This window comes from Drosophila santomea, chromosome X (assembly GCF_016746245.2).
Source record: "Drosophila santomea strain STO CAGO 1482 chromosome X, Prin_Dsan_1.1, whole genome shotgun sequence".
Taxonomy (NCBI): domain Eukaryota; kingdom Metazoa; phylum Arthropoda; class Insecta; order Diptera; family Drosophilidae; genus Drosophila; species Drosophila santomea.
The window spans coordinates 2,247,940-2,264,791 of NC_053021.2; the positions used below are offsets into that span (position 1 = coordinate 2,247,940).

The 16,852-nt window shown below is 51.2% G+C and overlaps 2 protein-coding genes across 3 annotated transcripts; one reads left to right on the top strand and one right to left on the bottom strand.

The window, feature by feature from the left end:
• Positions 1 to 97: 97 nt before the first annotated feature.
• On the bottom strand, positions 98 to 14,778 carry LOC120456974 (dmX-like protein 2). Its single transcript, XM_039644121.2, has 15 exons — positions 14,553 to 14,778; positions 12,026 to 12,243; positions 11,804 to 11,952; positions 4,337 to 11,308; positions 3,192 to 4,277; positions 2,909 to 3,133; positions 2,473 to 2,829; positions 2,159 to 2,423; positions 2,012 to 2,099; positions 1,682 to 1,951; positions 1,541 to 1,610; positions 1,398 to 1,472; positions 1,198 to 1,331; positions 1,054 to 1,137; positions 98 to 991 (listed from the first exon to the last, which is right to left on the bottom strand). The coding sequence occupies exons 1-15, from the start codon at positions 14,637 to 14,639 to the stop codon at positions 791 to 793; spliced, it is 10,281 nt and encodes a 3,426-aa protein (XP_039500055.1). The 5' UTR covers positions 14,640 to 14,778; the 3' UTR covers positions 98 to 790.
• A 368-nt stretch (positions 14,779 to 15,146) lies between these two features.
• LOC120455540 (splicing factor 3B subunit 4) lies at positions 15,147 to 16,792 on the top strand. Of its 2 annotated transcripts, XM_039641878.2 has the most exons (3): positions 15,161 to 15,286; positions 15,360 to 15,443; positions 15,501 to 16,473. In XM_039641878.2, exons 1-3 carry the CDS (start codon positions 15,253 to 15,255, stop codon positions 16,400 to 16,402), a joined length of 1,020 nt encoding a protein of 339 aa, XP_039497812.1. In that variant the 5' UTR covers positions 15,161 to 15,252; the 3' UTR covers positions 16,403 to 16,473. The 2 variants fall into 2 exon arrangements, with proteins under 2 accessions (XP_039497811.1, XP_039497812.1); XM_039641877.1 differs by having other exon boundaries at positions 15,147 to 15,286; positions 15,360 to 16,792.
• Positions 16,793 to 16,852: the final 60 nt, after the last annotated feature.

A 16,852-nucleotide genomic window follows, 5' to 3' on the forward strand; every position in this document is an offset into this window, starting at 1 on the left:
TATATGGCAAAGCACATCCTGTTTGTGCTGTTTCATATTTCCATTCACAGAAGAAAAAGTCAACGCTCGGCTATTGGTTTAAATAATTTTTTTTTTATTCATTTTGCAGTTTATTTATTTTTAGTTAATTCATTTAGTTTCGTTTTAGGTATACATATATCTTGATTGATTCAACAACAGACAAATTTTTGCACAAAGCTCAACACAAAGACATAGATCGTAATATATATTCGTAAGCATATCAATTACCATACTGTCGAATGTCTTGTATATCGTATAATAATAATTAATTGATTTAAAGCATATAATAGATGTATATAATATATGTATGTATATATATATCTTGTATCTGTATAGTAGTGTATAGTTTATAGTCTGTTTAGGAAATACTCAAAGAACATGAAACGAATCAAGCGAATCAAGTCAGACACAAGTTTCGTTTTTTTTGTTTCGTCGTTTGGAAAAACATTAAATAGCAAATCGGAAACGGGCAAAAAAAATAAACAATACATTATGCAAATAAAAGTAGCAATAAAATATATATATATATAGTTGTATAACTGTACGTGTAGGAAATTGAAATACAATTAAAAATGTTACAATAATCAACGATTAACAAAGAATACACATATCGTAGGACACTCGCATCGCGTCCCTTTTGCCGCGGCACACATAAAAACAGACGAGCACGGGAGCAGAAACACGGACTTGGCTGCGGCAAATGGACACCGATTTGGGCACGGAAACCGTCTGGATTCGCGCCAGAAATGTAACGGATAGAATACAGCTTTCAATACACGGAGTGGACAATGTTGTCCTTCTCCACCAGCAGACGGACCTTCATGCAGCCATCGGAGCCGCACGAGAAGAGCCGCCCGAAGGCATCCACGTACACCTGGCTGACGCCCTGGCCAGTGTGCTTGAAGAACCCGTTCTTGGCATGCTCATGCGGGAACGTATTGATCAGCATGAACTGATTCATGTCCCAGATCTGCCGGATAAACACGGATTAATAAACAGGTCGCCAAAAGTTGCCACGCCACAGAAACTCACCTTAATGTCACCCTCAATGGAGCCAGTGACAAAGAACTCCTCATGCGGATCCAGAGCAATGCACTTGATGGTGCTATCATGGGCCTGTCGAGGAATTAAACAGGATTACCAATCGTTTAAACCGATTTGTATGCCAAAACCCACCTGATAGCGATGGCGCAGCGTACGTTGTCTCACATCGAAGACGCAAACGTCGCCGCGTTTGCCGCACGAGATGAGCACCTGGTGCTGCGGAGCAAACACCAGACAGGACGAGCCTTGGTCGTGGCAGGTGAAGGCTGTAAAGGAAATTAAAAACGCTCAGACATTAAACACCCCATGACATTGGCTAACATCAAACATACCCGATACACAGGACTTCTTGTGGGGCAGCAATGTGTCCCAGATGTTGATGTTCTTGTTCTCGGAACTTTGACCAGCTGCAAAATAGATACAATGTAAAGGGGGCTCTTTTGGGAACAGGCGGTGTTACCACATCACAACTCACCGCTAGCCAGGAGACTGCACGAGCCGAGGAACACGAAATCCGACAACGCCTTGTTGTGGCACTGATAGCTCTGCAAAGTTAGAGGGCATGGATTAGAAGGGATTAGGGTCAGGGATGGAGCCCGATCATGTGCCAACTCACTATAAACGAACGATTGTTCTGTGAGGCGATGCCCGCCTGCCAGAGACTGAGCTTGCCGTCGCCATCACCGATGCCGAACTTATTGCCCTGCTCCGAGAAGCGGCACCGCGTCACCTTGGCAAAGGTACCCGAGGTACGGGGCGAGCAGACGGGCTGCTGGTGACCCCACTCCCAGATCTGCACGGATCCGTCCTGACCTCCAGTGAGATACAGCGGCATAAGCGGATGGGCGCTCATGCGCTTCACATTGTCCACCTTGTGGCGCAGCACCTGTTTAGAATAAGCGCCGTCATTGCATTTAATCATAGAATGCTTGCGAGGATTACCCACCATGGATGTGCCGCGTCCCGATTGCGAAGCACTTTGTGTGCTGGCATTGGACTCGCTGTAGGCATTGCTGCTACCTCCAAATTGGTTTCTGCACATAAAAACCATTGAAAATTTCCGCATGATGCAATTTGTTTTAGCTTGACTTACTGCTCCTGCGTTTGAATGATCAGGAAGGACGAGCTGTTGGTGTCCGCGTCCTTGGACAGGTTCATCATATCGTAGTCGCACTCGTCCTCGTACCAATTTGGCGACTCCAGCAGCAGTGAGATGTCAAACTCCTGGATCTCACGCGGATTTGCAAAGGCAATCATCGAGGAGCTGTTGTTCTTTAAGCAGAAGGACAATATAGACTCGTGATCCTTGTGAATGATGCGGATGTGGTCGGTATTCTCGTTGGTCGAATGCGATTGACCTGCACAGAAAAGTTTATTAAAGTATCCATAAACTGTTAAACGACTCACCCTCATCCGTCTCGTTGTCGTTGTGGGTGTGGTGCGATCCCCGCGTGCTGGCCTCCATGTTCTTGCCAAAGATGCTCTTAATGAAGACCTCCTGGGCAGGCTCCTGACGCACCAGATAGTTCCACAGTCGCCGGATGGGTCCAGCCGATGAACCGGAAACGAATGGAGTGTTGTCCTTATTTAGGAGCGAGCGGTACTTGTGTATGGCCAATCCGTTGATGCCGCTCTCCGCATAGCATCCTGGTATATAATTTCGGGACGGTGGCCCACGGGCTATTAGGTCGCTCAGGGCAAAGTCCTGCCAGCGATTGAGGGTCCTCAGCACCTCGTGGGAGAGTGGACTGATCACAGGCAAATCTGCACGAAACGGGTGGACAATATAGGAGGGAACACTTAGTGGATGATGGCGAGTGGATGGATGAAATGTTACAACTACCCTGCAGTTCGATGCCGGCCACCTTCACCAGCTCCTGGATCTTGTGCGTGCTGATCTTGATGAGCGCCAGGCGCAGGATACTCCACGAGTACGACGTGGGATTAGTGTGCTCCGTGTTATCCTTGGCCTTTAGCTGCGATCGGCTCACATTCACATCATCGTCGTCCTCCTCCTCCTCCTCGTTGTCCGACTCGTGCGAGTCGTCCGTGTCGTAGTCATCGCATTCTAAAAGGGATTAGCCATGTTACCTAGCGACCAATTACGTGAATACTCAAATACCTACCGGTTGTGGGCGGTTTGGTGAGGAAGTAGGAGAGCATGGACGTCTCCGGCGGCATGAACTGCTCCCGGTACGTGGGCTTGTCCTCCTTCATGTTGCTTGAAGTGCTGTTCTGGCTGAAGCTGCCTAGGATTTTCATGTTCAGTTTCATGCGTTGTTTTGTAATGGAAGTGACTGTGTTCCAAACGCTATTCTCATCCGCCGGCTCTTCCGATGTGGAACCAGTACCGCCACTTGCTCCACTAGCTCCTACCACTGCTCCTCCGGTCACCATTTGAGTGGGAGGCGGTGCAGCAGCGGGCTTAATGAGCAACTTTTTCATGCCGCCGCCGAAAAGAGTTGACCAGGTCTCGTTGTTGAAACTCTGGCCACTTAGGCGGTACAACAAACGGCTATCGCAGGTGGACAGCGAGTAAATGAAGAGCGCCATATAGGTAGAAACAAAGGACTCCAACAGCAGCACATTCAGTTTGGGCACATCCTCATCCTTCTCCCGCGCCAAAAGCGCACGCAGATTGGTTACACCCGGCCACTTGGATGGAGTGGTGCACACTCCCGCCGGCTCATCCGTGGAGTACTTGCGCCTGCGGCCATAGGCATTCCGGCTGCCCACCAGATAGCTGCACTCGAACGATGAGTTTATTTTGGCTATATTTTCCATTCCCGGACTGGGGTAACCGTTGAAGGCCGAGTTGTTTACCACAAAGCTCTCAGAATCGCAGAGCGACTGGTAAATGCAGGATGACAGCGCCACGGCCAGATCGCGCAGCACAAAGATCTCGCTCAAAGCACTGGGCTCGATTCCCGGGAAGGGCAGCACCTTAATTATGCTTTGCAGCATGTCCACCGTCTGGGACTGCAGGTACTTGATGGGATCAGCGATCACCGTCTTGTTGCCCGCCACACAGGCGCTGAGCAGGGGCAACGTGGTGGGGAAGGGCAACGGACTCAGTAGCTGCTGTTGGGTCTTCTCTTGCTGGAGCTCTTGCAGAAGCAGCACCAGTTCCATGCGCACGGATGCCAGGCCACCGCCACTGGCGCCATGTAGGGAACAATAACTCAGCAGTGTGCGAAGTAGGGTTTCGTTGGCTAGAGAAGAACGTATTCCATTAGATACGTACAAAAGAATGTATCGAAGATGAGCTTACCCTTGAGCCATCGCTTGCGTTTGGCCGCCCGCATCACCTTGGCCTCAAAGTCCTGCTTGTCCTGCATGAGGATCTCGTGAAGCGTAGGTCGCTCGGTGCTGGGATAGATGCTGGCGTTCATCTCCTTGTCCCTGGCCTCGGCATCAGCATCGCCCGATTCGTGACTCGACTGCTCCGCTTGGCTGCAGTAGTTGCACAGCTGCTTGAGCGCCTCCACCTCCCGTTCCAGCCACATGTACAGCTGGTAGCGCAACTGACCGCCATCCACTTCGAAGCCGGTGGCCAGCGTGGACAACTCCTCCATGAGGATCTTCAGACAGGCGACGAACTTAAGCTGCTGCGCCATAATGTCCATCTTGTTGTCGTTGCCATTCGATTTGCCTCTGCCTAGGATAGAGGCCTGCGGCTGCGGGGTGGCCAGCTCCGGTTCGTCCGGCTCCAGATCTGGGTCTTCTTCCTCGTCCTCATCATCCCATTTGATTTCGAACTTGGCTTCCGGCTCACTGGACACGGGTGCGCCCCAGTCGAAGGCATCCGCAGTGTTTGACGCAGCGGCTGGAGTTGCTCCCCACTGGTCCATGATTCCCGTGTTGATCAGCTCCTCCTTGTTCTGCTGGGCACGCTCCTGCGCCTGGCTACCGGCCACACTGCCACCGGAATCGTCGCTGATCTTCTGGGGCAGCTTGTTGAGCACCTCCAGCGCCAGAGCCGGGCAGCCGCTCTTGAAGTGTCCATGTGCGGTGGTGAAGTACAATTGCCGCTCGATGGGCGTTATTGAATCCTCCAGCTGCAGCTGTTTGTCGCAGGCCACGGCACTGGGAGCAGCATCGCCGGCATAATTGAAGCCGGACAAGACCACATGCGCAATGCGTTTCTCCTGCGCCGACAAGGCGATGTTCTGCCGGATGAGCAGCGGATGGGTGCGCAAATAGATGTAGAAGTTAAAAACATTGGGATTTGTGGCCTGTGGTTCGGGACGCAGTAGATCCTCCTCCCTGTAGCTGCTGTGCAGGCTGCCCACGTTGTTCAGGAGCAGGGTGTTCAGGCTTTCCTGATACTTCTTGATCGTCCAGTAGGTCATCGAGCGCAGGAAAGGATCGGGATGGGCGCGGCTGAGATCACAGCGTCCGGTTTCCGCATCCGTGCCCAAAATGTGCTCGTGCAGCAAGTGGTGGTAGTAGCAGCCCTCGCCGTCGCCCTCATAGAGTCGAGCTATGATCAGTGCCAGTTGGAAGTCCTCCAGCTTGTTCATGCACACTTCGATGGCATCATTGAGGCTATTGGCCAGCAGGAAGAAGGCCACCGCGTGCTCGAATCTCTGCTTGCCCAACAGCACAAAGGCATTCTTTAATGCCGCCTTGCGCCAGCGATCCTCGGCAAAGTTGTTGCCAAAGAAGGCGGTCATCTTCTCGTCCCGACGTGACCGGAACAGACCCCAGACCAGGGACTTCTTCTTCATGGCCAGGTAATAGATGGCCGCGTCCAGTGGCTCCTGCTTCTGCTGGTAGGCACACTTGGCCAGCTTCTCCACGCATCGCCGCAGAGTGTTGATGTTCTTCAGCCAGTAGCCGACGCCAAGATCCCGCAGCGTTGCCCAGCGGAGATCGCCTTTGGTGTAGCTGGGAATGAGGTTCAGCAGCTCCTCCTCGCTCTCCGAGTGGAAGGCCCACACGATGTTCGAGGTGCCCACGCCCTGGCGCTGGAACTGCGCCCGCTGCTGGAGCGGCAGGCAGCGCAGCAGGTAGGTAAAGTGTTTCATGGCCAACAAAAAGCGTAGTCCACAATCATCGAGGGAGTCAGTACTGGTGCTGCCGTCCTTAACAGCTCCCGATGCCGCTCCACCGGCCATTCCGCCCGACTTGCCTTGATCGGCGGCAAACTTGTCGGAGAAGTCCGTATTGCACGTGGCCACCGTATCGGCCAATGCCAGCAGATGCATCTGGTCCAGCGAGGAGAGTCCCGGCAAATGGGTGTGGGTGAGCAGGCGCGATAGAAGCTGACCCTGCCGCGGACCAAAGTGCGAAATGGAGTGCTTCTCGGGCAGCGAGAGACGGCGCTCCTGGCGCTTCTTCTCGTCACCCTCGCTCAGCAGCTCATCCAGATTGTCCTCCGAGTTGTGCATGTCGAAGAGTTCGTCGTAGTCCTTATCGCCCTCAGCATAGTTGTTGCTCTGACCCGGCGTTTCACGATCCGCATTGAGGAGCACCCACAAGGGTAATGGCGGAATCGAGTTGATTTCCGCATAGTCCAGCATCAGCTCCTCGGGAATTTGGGTGGTGCTGCCGCGATGCTCCGCCTGGATGTTCTGATCCGCCGTGTAGCTAATGCTTAGGGTACGGGATCTCGACCAGCTGCGTTGTCTGGCATAGCCATCATCGTCCTGGCCAACCGTGCTCGAACTGTTGCCACTCATGCAGCGCACCAGATGCGCCAGGATGGCCTTCACCCAACGGATCTTGCCACAGTTAAGCAGCTCCATCAGCTGCTTGGGATGGTATTGCGGCAGCACTGGGCAGGCAATGCGAGAGGCCTGGAACAGACCGAAGTCCGTCATGTAGTCATCGTTGCCACCGTCATCAGCGCCACCGCCATATGTTCCAGCTCCTCCTGCGCCGCCGGCACCGTTCATGTTGGCCATACTGGTGTTGCCCAGACGACGCTTCTTGTCGTGCGACAGCAGCTGCAAATTGGCCGTGCTCACTTTGCTTATCAGAGGCATGGATGCCACATTTTTGAGCCGCAGCTGTGTGGACTCATTGGCCAGTGAGCGGAGATCCTCATCCCTAAGATTACGGGTATCCGGTACATCATCGCCAGCAGCAGCCGCGGCGGCAAAGTGCGAAGAATAGTGCGGCTTCCACTGCGAGTAGACGTGCATCTCGGAGTCCATGGCCACCACTAGAATGCCATCGCGAACCCAAGAGATCTGCATGGGCAGCGGCGGTAGACCGTCGGCGGTCTGAAGATCTATCTGGCGCAACTTCATCCAACGGATCTCGTCCACAAAGTTGGGCTGCGCCAGGGAACTGGCCTTTCGCAGGATGGGACGATTCACTGAACGCGACTCCTTCATCGCCTTGATGTTTGCCTGGGCAATGTCCGAGCTAACAGGGGTGTACAGCAGTATTTTGCTGCCCACCGCGACGGTTAGGATGTGAGAACCATCCTCCTTGCTCACCCAGTCCAGTTGGACTAGATGCTTCTGGGTCAGCGGACAAGTGTTCCCGTTTTCGGCGATGCTCTTCCGCAGGGATTGCAGCGTACTGAAGCTGGGCACAGTTAGCAAGCCTGAGGCAGCGGCCGACGGTTGCCTATTGACGGCCAACTCAGGTGTGGTCTCGCCACTCCGTGGGGATCTGCTCTCCGAATCGTGGGCGAAGGTGTGCAGGACCTGGTTCAGTCGTTGCTTCTTCGCCAGCAGCCGACTGTCGTGCAGGTAACTCAGATCGATGCCATGACCAATGTTGATTCGCGGCAAATGGACATTCTTCAGGTGAATGGTGTCCTCCAGCACCCACTCACTGCCTCCGGAGCTCTCGCACTCGTAGATGGCCACGCAGAGGTTCACATAACGCGAGTCCGGATCGGGTCCTTTGTTGGGTCGCGTGAAACTCTTGCCGTACTTGTAGGCACAGGCTATTCGGCCGGAATAGGCCGCACTGATGTTCAGCGGCTGGCCCGGAATCTCGATGGCCGAATGCTGAATGCGACTGAACATCTTCCACTCGCTCCAGTGATAGGCATCGCCCTCTGTATCCGGATCATCCTCATCACCGATGGGCTCGCACTTCCAGAAACGCGATATGGAATCCGAGCAGGCGGTCACAATGATGTACGGCGCAAAGCAGGCTGGGTAAATGCTGGAGCTGCTCAGGTGACCGGCGGCCGGAGAGGCATGGATGACATCGACGCCCTCGGGCAGAGGCAGCTCTTGGGTACACACCTTCTTGGTGGTAATCGAGATGTGCGGCGCCTCCACTTGTGGACCGAAGTGCTCGGCTCCCGTCAGCGTTTCGGCTCCCTGTGACATTCGCCTGGGATTCGGATTACCACCGGCACCATCCTCATCAGGCTCCTGGGTGAGGTTGCTGTCCGGCACATACATGGCCGTTTCGGAAAGGAACGAGCTCTGCTGCTTCGAGCTAATGACTATGCGCCACATGTGAATGGTGCTGCCGCGCAGGGTTTTCTCGATGTTCACAATGTAGAAGGGCTCCTCGAAGTCCGCATTCCGCTGCAAATCGACAATGGCGTCCATGTCCGACTCGAGCAGTGCGTTCAGACGCGGCTCCTCCAGATCATGAGGATCCGTCTGGGGCGTTCGCTGGCCACCCGTAATCAACTGCGCCTGGAACACGTGCAGGAACTGCGTATTTTGCCAGTCGTGCTTGGCATCCGAGATGGCGTCCAGTTGCAAGATGCAACCGGGTCTCGCCGTCGACTGCTGGGACACAACCTTGAGCTTGTCGTGGAGCGCCGATCGCTGGGCCCGCATCGTGGACGAAGCATTCGAGATCATCGACGACAGCGAATGCGACTTGTGCAACGTGTTTAGGTTCTCCGAGCAGGAGATCTCAGCCAGCAGGGTGCGGGCATCGATCACCGCCTGGTAGACGCGCAGGTTCTCGCCATCGCTGGCCACGAAGCAGGCGGACGGAGAGTTACTGTAGCTGCCCAGTGTGGTGCTCGGCAGGAGGGTGGGAATCCAGGCCACATTGCTGAAGGCCGAGATCTCCGGCGAGTTGATCCTAGCCAGCTCGCTGACCCCGCCCGAATGGCACAGCGGTCCCACGGAGTCCACACGCCAGAGGATTAGCTCCGAACAGAAGCCCGTGGGCGTAAATACATCTTTGTCTCCATTGGAACCACCAGAGGGACCGGCTCCTGTTCCTCCGCCCGGGGTAAGTCCACCACTCAGGGGCTGCTCAAACGGTGACATTGGCGACTTAGCCTCCGAATCGGGCAGGTTGTGGTGCGAGGTGGAGACGAGCAGCGGCAGCACCGGGTGACAGGTGATGTCGTTCACCCGGAACCGATGGCCGGAGGCACGGCTCACGTGGCCAATGCTTAATACTTGGGTAAACTTCGTCTTGAAGGCGAACGTTAGCTGCCAGAGATTGAGGGTTCCGTTCGAGTGCTTGGTCACCATGGAAACCGAGGGAGACACGTTCAGTGGCAATGCACTGGCGCCAGTTGCAGCCGAATCTTGCGAGCTACTGCTGTGCTCCGCTCCTCCGACTCCACTAGCCGCAGCACTGCGATCGCCACCAGCCTCATCCTGATCTGCATCTCCTTCGCGGTCGCCATCCTCCTCATCGGCAGCATCCTCCTGCTCTTCGTCGTGCCTCTCAAAGGTCTGCCCCGAGTGCTGGTCACTTTTCAGGGAGGAATCATCCGCGTGTCCCTTGTGGAACTCATCCTTGCTGCGCACATTGTTCGCTATGTCGCGGAAGGCCAGCGGATGCGTGCCCGTGTTGAAGAGGCTGACCGTGGTGGACATGGACATGGCGTCGCCCAGAGGGAAGGCCGAAGGAATACGAGTGGAGAAGGAGACCTGCGCCTGCCTGAACGAACCGGGATAGTAGTCATCCAGCCACTCGATAACCCAGATTAGGTAGCTACCGTCCACCGGGTGAATGGCGAAGAGCAGATCCGGACTCTGGTGCCAGTCGCGCAGCAAGCACTCGATCTTATTGTCCAGTGAATCCACCAGCTGTGTGATCGGATGGGCCGGCTCATTGTTTAGCGAGTTCTGTGACGTCGTGTTGGACATGGAGTTCAGATGCAGTCCGGCAACGCCTCCTCCGCCACCCATTCCCGTGCCTGCCGTGTGCTGCGAATACCGGCTGAACTCCTCGCCGCTGTCGTCCACGGACACCGACTTGGAGGAGCGCAGGTACTTCTTGTGCGCATGCGCCTGCGAATGGGAACCGTGTGCATCGTCCGGCAGATCAACGCCGCCGGAGGAGGCGTTCCCATGACCGTTCTCCTCGTCGATCACCTTCTTCGTGAGCTCCTGAAGTATGGCCTCCGCCTGCAGCGTAAAATGCATCTCCTTGTTGTTCAGCCAGTGCAGGATAAAGACATTCTGGTTGGCCGGATCGCTGGTCTGCATCGATGGCACCAGCGGGATGTCCGTTTCCGCATTTATCGACGCGGCCAGGTGGAAGTGCATACCGGGTGTAACGCCCGATCCCTGGAATCCGTAAGAGTGAAAATCGTGTACGCTGCACGAGGATGGTAGCGAGGGTATTGGTCCCAGATAGTTTGTATAGCTGGCCGGGGAGCTACCCATGGCGCCCATTGCACCGGCCGGTCCTCCGCCACTCGCAGCGCCTCCACTGGCCGCGCCCGTCCCGGCATTCGCTCCGGCCTTCATATGCCGACGGATATGAAAGCAGGTCTTCATGTGCTTCAGCCGCTGCATGAACCGATGCTTGTGCCGATGCGTACGGAACTTTGGGTTCTGCGAGGCCATTGGATCGAACTGGGTCATGTTCACCATCCCATCGTCCGGCAGCACCGTCTCGATCCAGATGCGACAGATGTTGTCCAGACAGGACGTCACCAGCATATTGGCCACCGAGCCCTTGGGCATGTACTTGCTCGTCTTGCGCCACACAATATTGGATACGGCTCGCGGATGGGCGATGTACACATAGGTGAAGTTCAGCTCTCCGCCAGAGCTGGAGCCGGTGCCATCGTCCACTCCGTGGCGACCCGATGCCGTCGTTCCGGCGGTGGAGGAACCCTTGGCAGGGAATAGGACTTGTTTGTTCTCATACCAGATCTTCACCAGCCGATCGTTGCGTCCGCAGGTGGCGAAAAGCGTTCCGTCCGGACTAAATGCCATATGGTAAATGGGTATGGCCGTTTGGCAGCTCCATATGTTCTCCCACGTGGACACATCCTCCGATTGGGCGTTGCTTGACTGCTTGGGCTCCTTGCTTTCGCCAATCTCGAACTTGACACCTATTCGAAAACCAGATACTGATTAGACGGCGATTCTTGGACGAGGAATTTGCAACGCAAGAAATATATACAATGCCAGCTTTTTCATTGCCAGTGGACTGATATCAAATAAATAATTACAAATGGAAATTCAGCAAGCAGAGTTTCAGTATCATCCTCTAATGGTTTGCATAAACAGAACATAGACTAAACAAAAAACCGAGCATATCGCTTCTAATTGCAAAGGCAAATAAACGTATGGAGGTCTTAAAAACCAAAAATAAAATTTTACAGTACGCAAGAAGAGAAATATTAAGGAACTTGTACATGCTTTTATAAAATCGGTCAATAAAACGGAAACACCCCACTGACGACAAAACGATTTATAAAACGTAAAAAACAAAAACCCCATTGGAACCAATTTGCATTTGTGATTCATCTCCGCCCACGCAAATCGATAGTTGGCCACAAACACACATATATTTGTAGAAATGGGCTGTTGGGCAGTTGGCTCACCCGTATGCTCCTCCTCCTGCTGGTGAGTGGGTGACTTGCTCTTCCACAGCTGGATGTTGGTGCCGCCGGTAAGAAGACGTGTGCCCTCCAGATTCCAGGACAGGGTCACCACGCTCGAGTGGCTGGTGAATGAGCCCGTTTGCACCCATCTGTGGGAGGAGGGGGAAAATAGAAAATCAAGTTAGTATGTCTTTGGGCTTCTTGAAACCATTCCTAGCTCACCTGTAATCCAGAAAGTGGGTATTGTGTTTGCTGGACTCAATCACCGGCGTGGGCTCAAAAATGCAAATTTTATTTTCATAGGCTGCTGCTATTTTTCCGGTATCGGTGCTGCAGTCGAGGGCGGATATCTTGACATAGCCATGGTTGGCGCCCGGAATGATCTGGACGCGCTCGAAGGTGCTTGCCAGGATGACCACATTGCAGCCGGCGGCATAGGCCTGGAAAAGGTAGAAATGGGGGTTTTGTAAGTACTGCAGTTAATCTAAGAGTTATACGATCGTTGTGTGCTTTCTCAGCTATTTGTTTTCGAGTGGCTATGTGTATATAGGGCGGGTATATAGCCTTATATCGATAACAATACCCCAACTGTCCAGTTAACTGGCTTATCAGGCTGGCTGACAAAGCTCTTGCCACATCATGTTTGGTTACCTGGTTAGCTAAAGTGTGTTTGATTTATTTGTTGAGCTGTCGCTGATATGCTCATTATCGTCGGCAGAAATTAGAATACCCTGTTCAGGTGGGTGGGGTATACTATTTATAGTGCGAATATCTAGGAATTATTTACCGCATAACGATCTGAGTCACCATGCTTTATCTTTATAATTGGCTCATTGATGCCGCAGATTACGGATACCCTATTTAGTTACAATTGCGATAAATGGTGAATATCAATGGGGAATCTTTTTGCAATTGCTTATCGCGACAATGAAATAAAAAACCATATTTTGCTATTCAATGAATTCTCTATGATTTTAGAAGAACAAGGGTATTACCAACTTCGTCACAAACTAGTCACCTGCTAACTTTTGGACATTAAATGGTTCAACTACTCTGCTTTTCTGTCGGCATTTATTTTTAACTTTCTGTTTTCCCATTCCCAAATGTCAGCTTAACTTGTAGTCTGCTAGATGCCTTTATGCGCATAACTGCGATTATTAACTATAAAAATAAACACCGAATATACTTTTCAATGGAGGGTTTTCCCAGCTTTTCGCTTACCAACCCATTAGTTTCCCCACAGATAAGATTACTTTATGTTATAGTATGTTCCGTGCTAAATAAACCGGGCTTTTGTACGGAAATTATCAAGATGGATGCAACGGTATAGCTATACTATTAAAATTCTACTTCAAATGCGGTTTTAATAGGTTTATTATTTTTTGGTTTCCCCTTCCACCCGCTAGGTGGCGCCCGGGTATTGTGTTCATGCCAACCGTATACTAAATAAATATACACATATGCAAACATTCGAAATTAAACAAATTGAAATGATGGCAAATGATATGGCGCAAGGCGGTGGGCAGTGGGTGGGTGTTCGTTCGTCTGTGAACGGGGGACTGTGTCAACGGCGGTGCTGATTACAGAATAGAATATAGTAGAATATAGTATATAGAATGTACACATACGCCCCGTGGGGCCTCTCATTAGAATGGCGAAATGTGCACAGCAGTTAATTATGCTTCCTTGGCGTTTGCAGGAAAACACAGACCGTGTTCTCTACATCGGATAAACATTCTGGTTGAACATATAGCACATATAGTACACATGTCTCTATATGTGTAATGTTTATAACTCGAAGTTGACATAACGAAGTTCATAATGGGCTCTCCAACTTTTTCCGGTTAACACAAAAGGGTTAATATACAAAAATGACCAGATTGCTTTGAGTATATGGTACTATATAGTATAGGGATCGAATTAGGCACATTATAAATGCGTGCTCACGTTTTTTATTATGGCCGTTTATAATTCCAATTTGCCATTGACGTGGGTCGGTGAAAGGAGTTGAGGGGGGGTGCTGGCGGGGAGAAAGGGTGTGTGGGTGCGGGGAGGGGCAGCTTGCAAGCTGCGAAATTAGGGCATCAAAGGCCACCTGACCAACAGAAGGGTACACACACGCACACTCACTCACACTTCTATATATACATGTGTATATACTTTCAAGCACACACTCTCACTGCAACTGGCGCATGTGAGCGTGCGGCTTGTTTACTGCCAGCACTTGACCTTAAAAAAAAATAAAAAATGTAATTAATTGCTCGCCAGGTATGTAAATGCAGGTGAAAACAAATATTGTGTTGTATTTGTTGTGCCACACACACGAGCTGCACACTTTGTTGTTATCGAATTTTTGCACAGCGCCAGCAAACACGAAAAGTTCTCTATCTCATCATTTGCATTTGATTTTTTAATTGACCACCAAGTGTGGCATAAAAAACGATATAAAATTCAAACAAACACACACACACCGCACACACGCACACCACACACACGCAAATATGTAAATAAAAACATTAAAGACGTGCTGCGATCGGTTCTGGTTGGAATGACGACGACGGCGACGATGATGATGATGATGCCCCGTTTCCAATTGGAAACGTACTGGGATTGTGCTAAAAAATGTAGTCAGGCTAATCGAACGATTTGGGGGGCGTGTCCGGATGGTTGGGCGGCTAATGGTGCTCATTCCGCCAACGATTTTCACCCAATTCGATCCGGATTCAGATTAAGAGGGCTCTACGCTTACTGTAAATGGTATTCCTTCCACGGAGCCAATGGCGAAGCACCGGTCGCCCGCATTGCAGGCGCCGCTCAAAATCTGATGACAATTCATAATTTACACACAGTTGATTATCACATCACAGCGCACGGATATTGGGGGCTTGGTTCTTTGGTTTCTAGCACGAATTTTCCTTGCTTCTTGTAACAAACGACAACAAAGTGACATTACATAAAAATTAGAGTTGGGTTCTTGGCCAGCGCGGTCAATCGAACTATCGATATTAGGGATGACACGGCATGGGGGGCGAAACATCGGTTAAAGAATAATACCTTATTATTCAAATAAGCTAATTCGAATTAACCGAATAAGTTTTCGCTATTATATTTTAGATTAGATTATCAAATAAATTAAATAAATATGTTGTTTCTAATGAAGAGTTAAATTTGTTAGCTTAAATGAGAAAATTATATTTTTGCATCGCCTCTATTTAGTTTTATTTATTTAATGCCCAATACAAATAAACAGATTCCTTTTGTATATATTTACATTTATTATTCTATCGATTTCGATTGCTAATCGAAACTATAATTGGGATGGCCCGAATTATTATCGACTTGTGGCATCGATAGTCTGTGTCGATATTCAGGGTTGTGTTGTGAGCATTTTTGCATGTTGAAAACGCCGAAATTAAGTTTTTGGTTTTGTTTATAAAAATAGCTCCAAAATGGCGGCCGGTCCAATTGCTGAACGCAACCAAGGTGGGTTTGACCTCCACTGAGCATTTTCCCCCAGTTGCGAAACGCCTAAACCCTTTTTCCGTTCCCTCCACAGATGCCACCATCTACGCCGGCGGTCTGGACGACAAGGTGTCGGAAACGCTGCTCTGGGAGCTGTTTGTGCAGGCAGGACCCGTGGGTAAGTCTAGTCACACATGTATAGTCCTCACCAGCTCCCTAATCGTCATGCTTTCAGTGAATGTACACATGCCCAAGGATCGGGTCACTCAAATGCACCAGGGCTACGGATTCGTGGAGTTCCTCAGCGAGGAGGATGCCGACTATGCTATAAAGATCATGAACATGATCAAGCTCTATGGCAAGCCCATTCGCGTAAACAAGGCGTCGGCGCATCAGAAGAATCTGGACGTCGGCGCCAACATCTTCATTGGCAACTTGGATGTGGAGGTAGACGAGAAGCTGCTGTACGATACGTTCTCCGCCTTTGGTGTTATTCTGCAGACGCCGAAGATTATGAGGGATCCGGAGACGGGCAAGTCAAAGAGCTTCGCCTTTATCAACTTTGCCAGCTTCGAGGCCAGCGATGCGGCGATGGACGCCATGAACGGCCAGTACCTGTGCAACCGTCCCATTTCCGTGTCCTATGCCTTTAAGAAGGATCACAAGGGCGAGCGTCACGGCTCAGCTGCAGAGCGCCTGCTGGCCGCCCAGAATCCATCGGCCCATGCGGACCGGCCGCATCAATTGTTCGCCGATGCACCTGTGCAGAATATGATGCCCCAGATGCCGGGCCAGATGATGCCACCACCAATGATGGCGCCACCGCCGCCGGTGGTGCCCGTTTCGAATAACAACATGGGCATGATAGCACCGCCGCCTCCCGTTCCCCAGCCTGCTCCATTCCCAGCCACGATACCGCCGCCACCGCTGCCACCAATGGCCGGCGGACAGCCGCCTCTGCCGCCAGCAATGGGCATTCCGCCGCCGCCACGCATGATGCAGCCAAATGCCTGGGCACCGCCGGGCATGCCAGCTCCTCCTCCAAGACCGCCGCCCACCAACTGGCGTCCACCGCCCGTGCCCTTCGCTCCCACGCCCTTCGCACGGCCCTATCAACCCGACGGCTACCAGTACTAAAAATCTAGCGTGTAGTGTATACCAATTTGGACGAGAGAAAATAAACTTTAATAGGATTTATTAATGAAGAATGCTCTGGGATATGTTAAGACTTCTACTCTTCGTCCTCATATGCATTTAACGCCAGAAACCCCTTTTGGGAGATGTTTAAATCACCATTTTATTCCCATTTAGTAGTCACATTATACACTTCAAATTCTTACAAGACGAAATTAAATGAATTGGAAATAGGATTTAAAATGAATGAAATGCTTCGGTATAACTTGACATTGGTCATAATCTTTTTATGGAACTATTTGTCTCAATAAATATAAAACGATTTCGCAAAATGTTCATCCTATCAGTTCTAATTATAGTTTGTACATTAATATAACTTATAAAGAAAGCGATTATAAGGCGTTTTTTGTAATTTCACTATGCATTTCTATTTTGAAGCGATGTATAGAAACT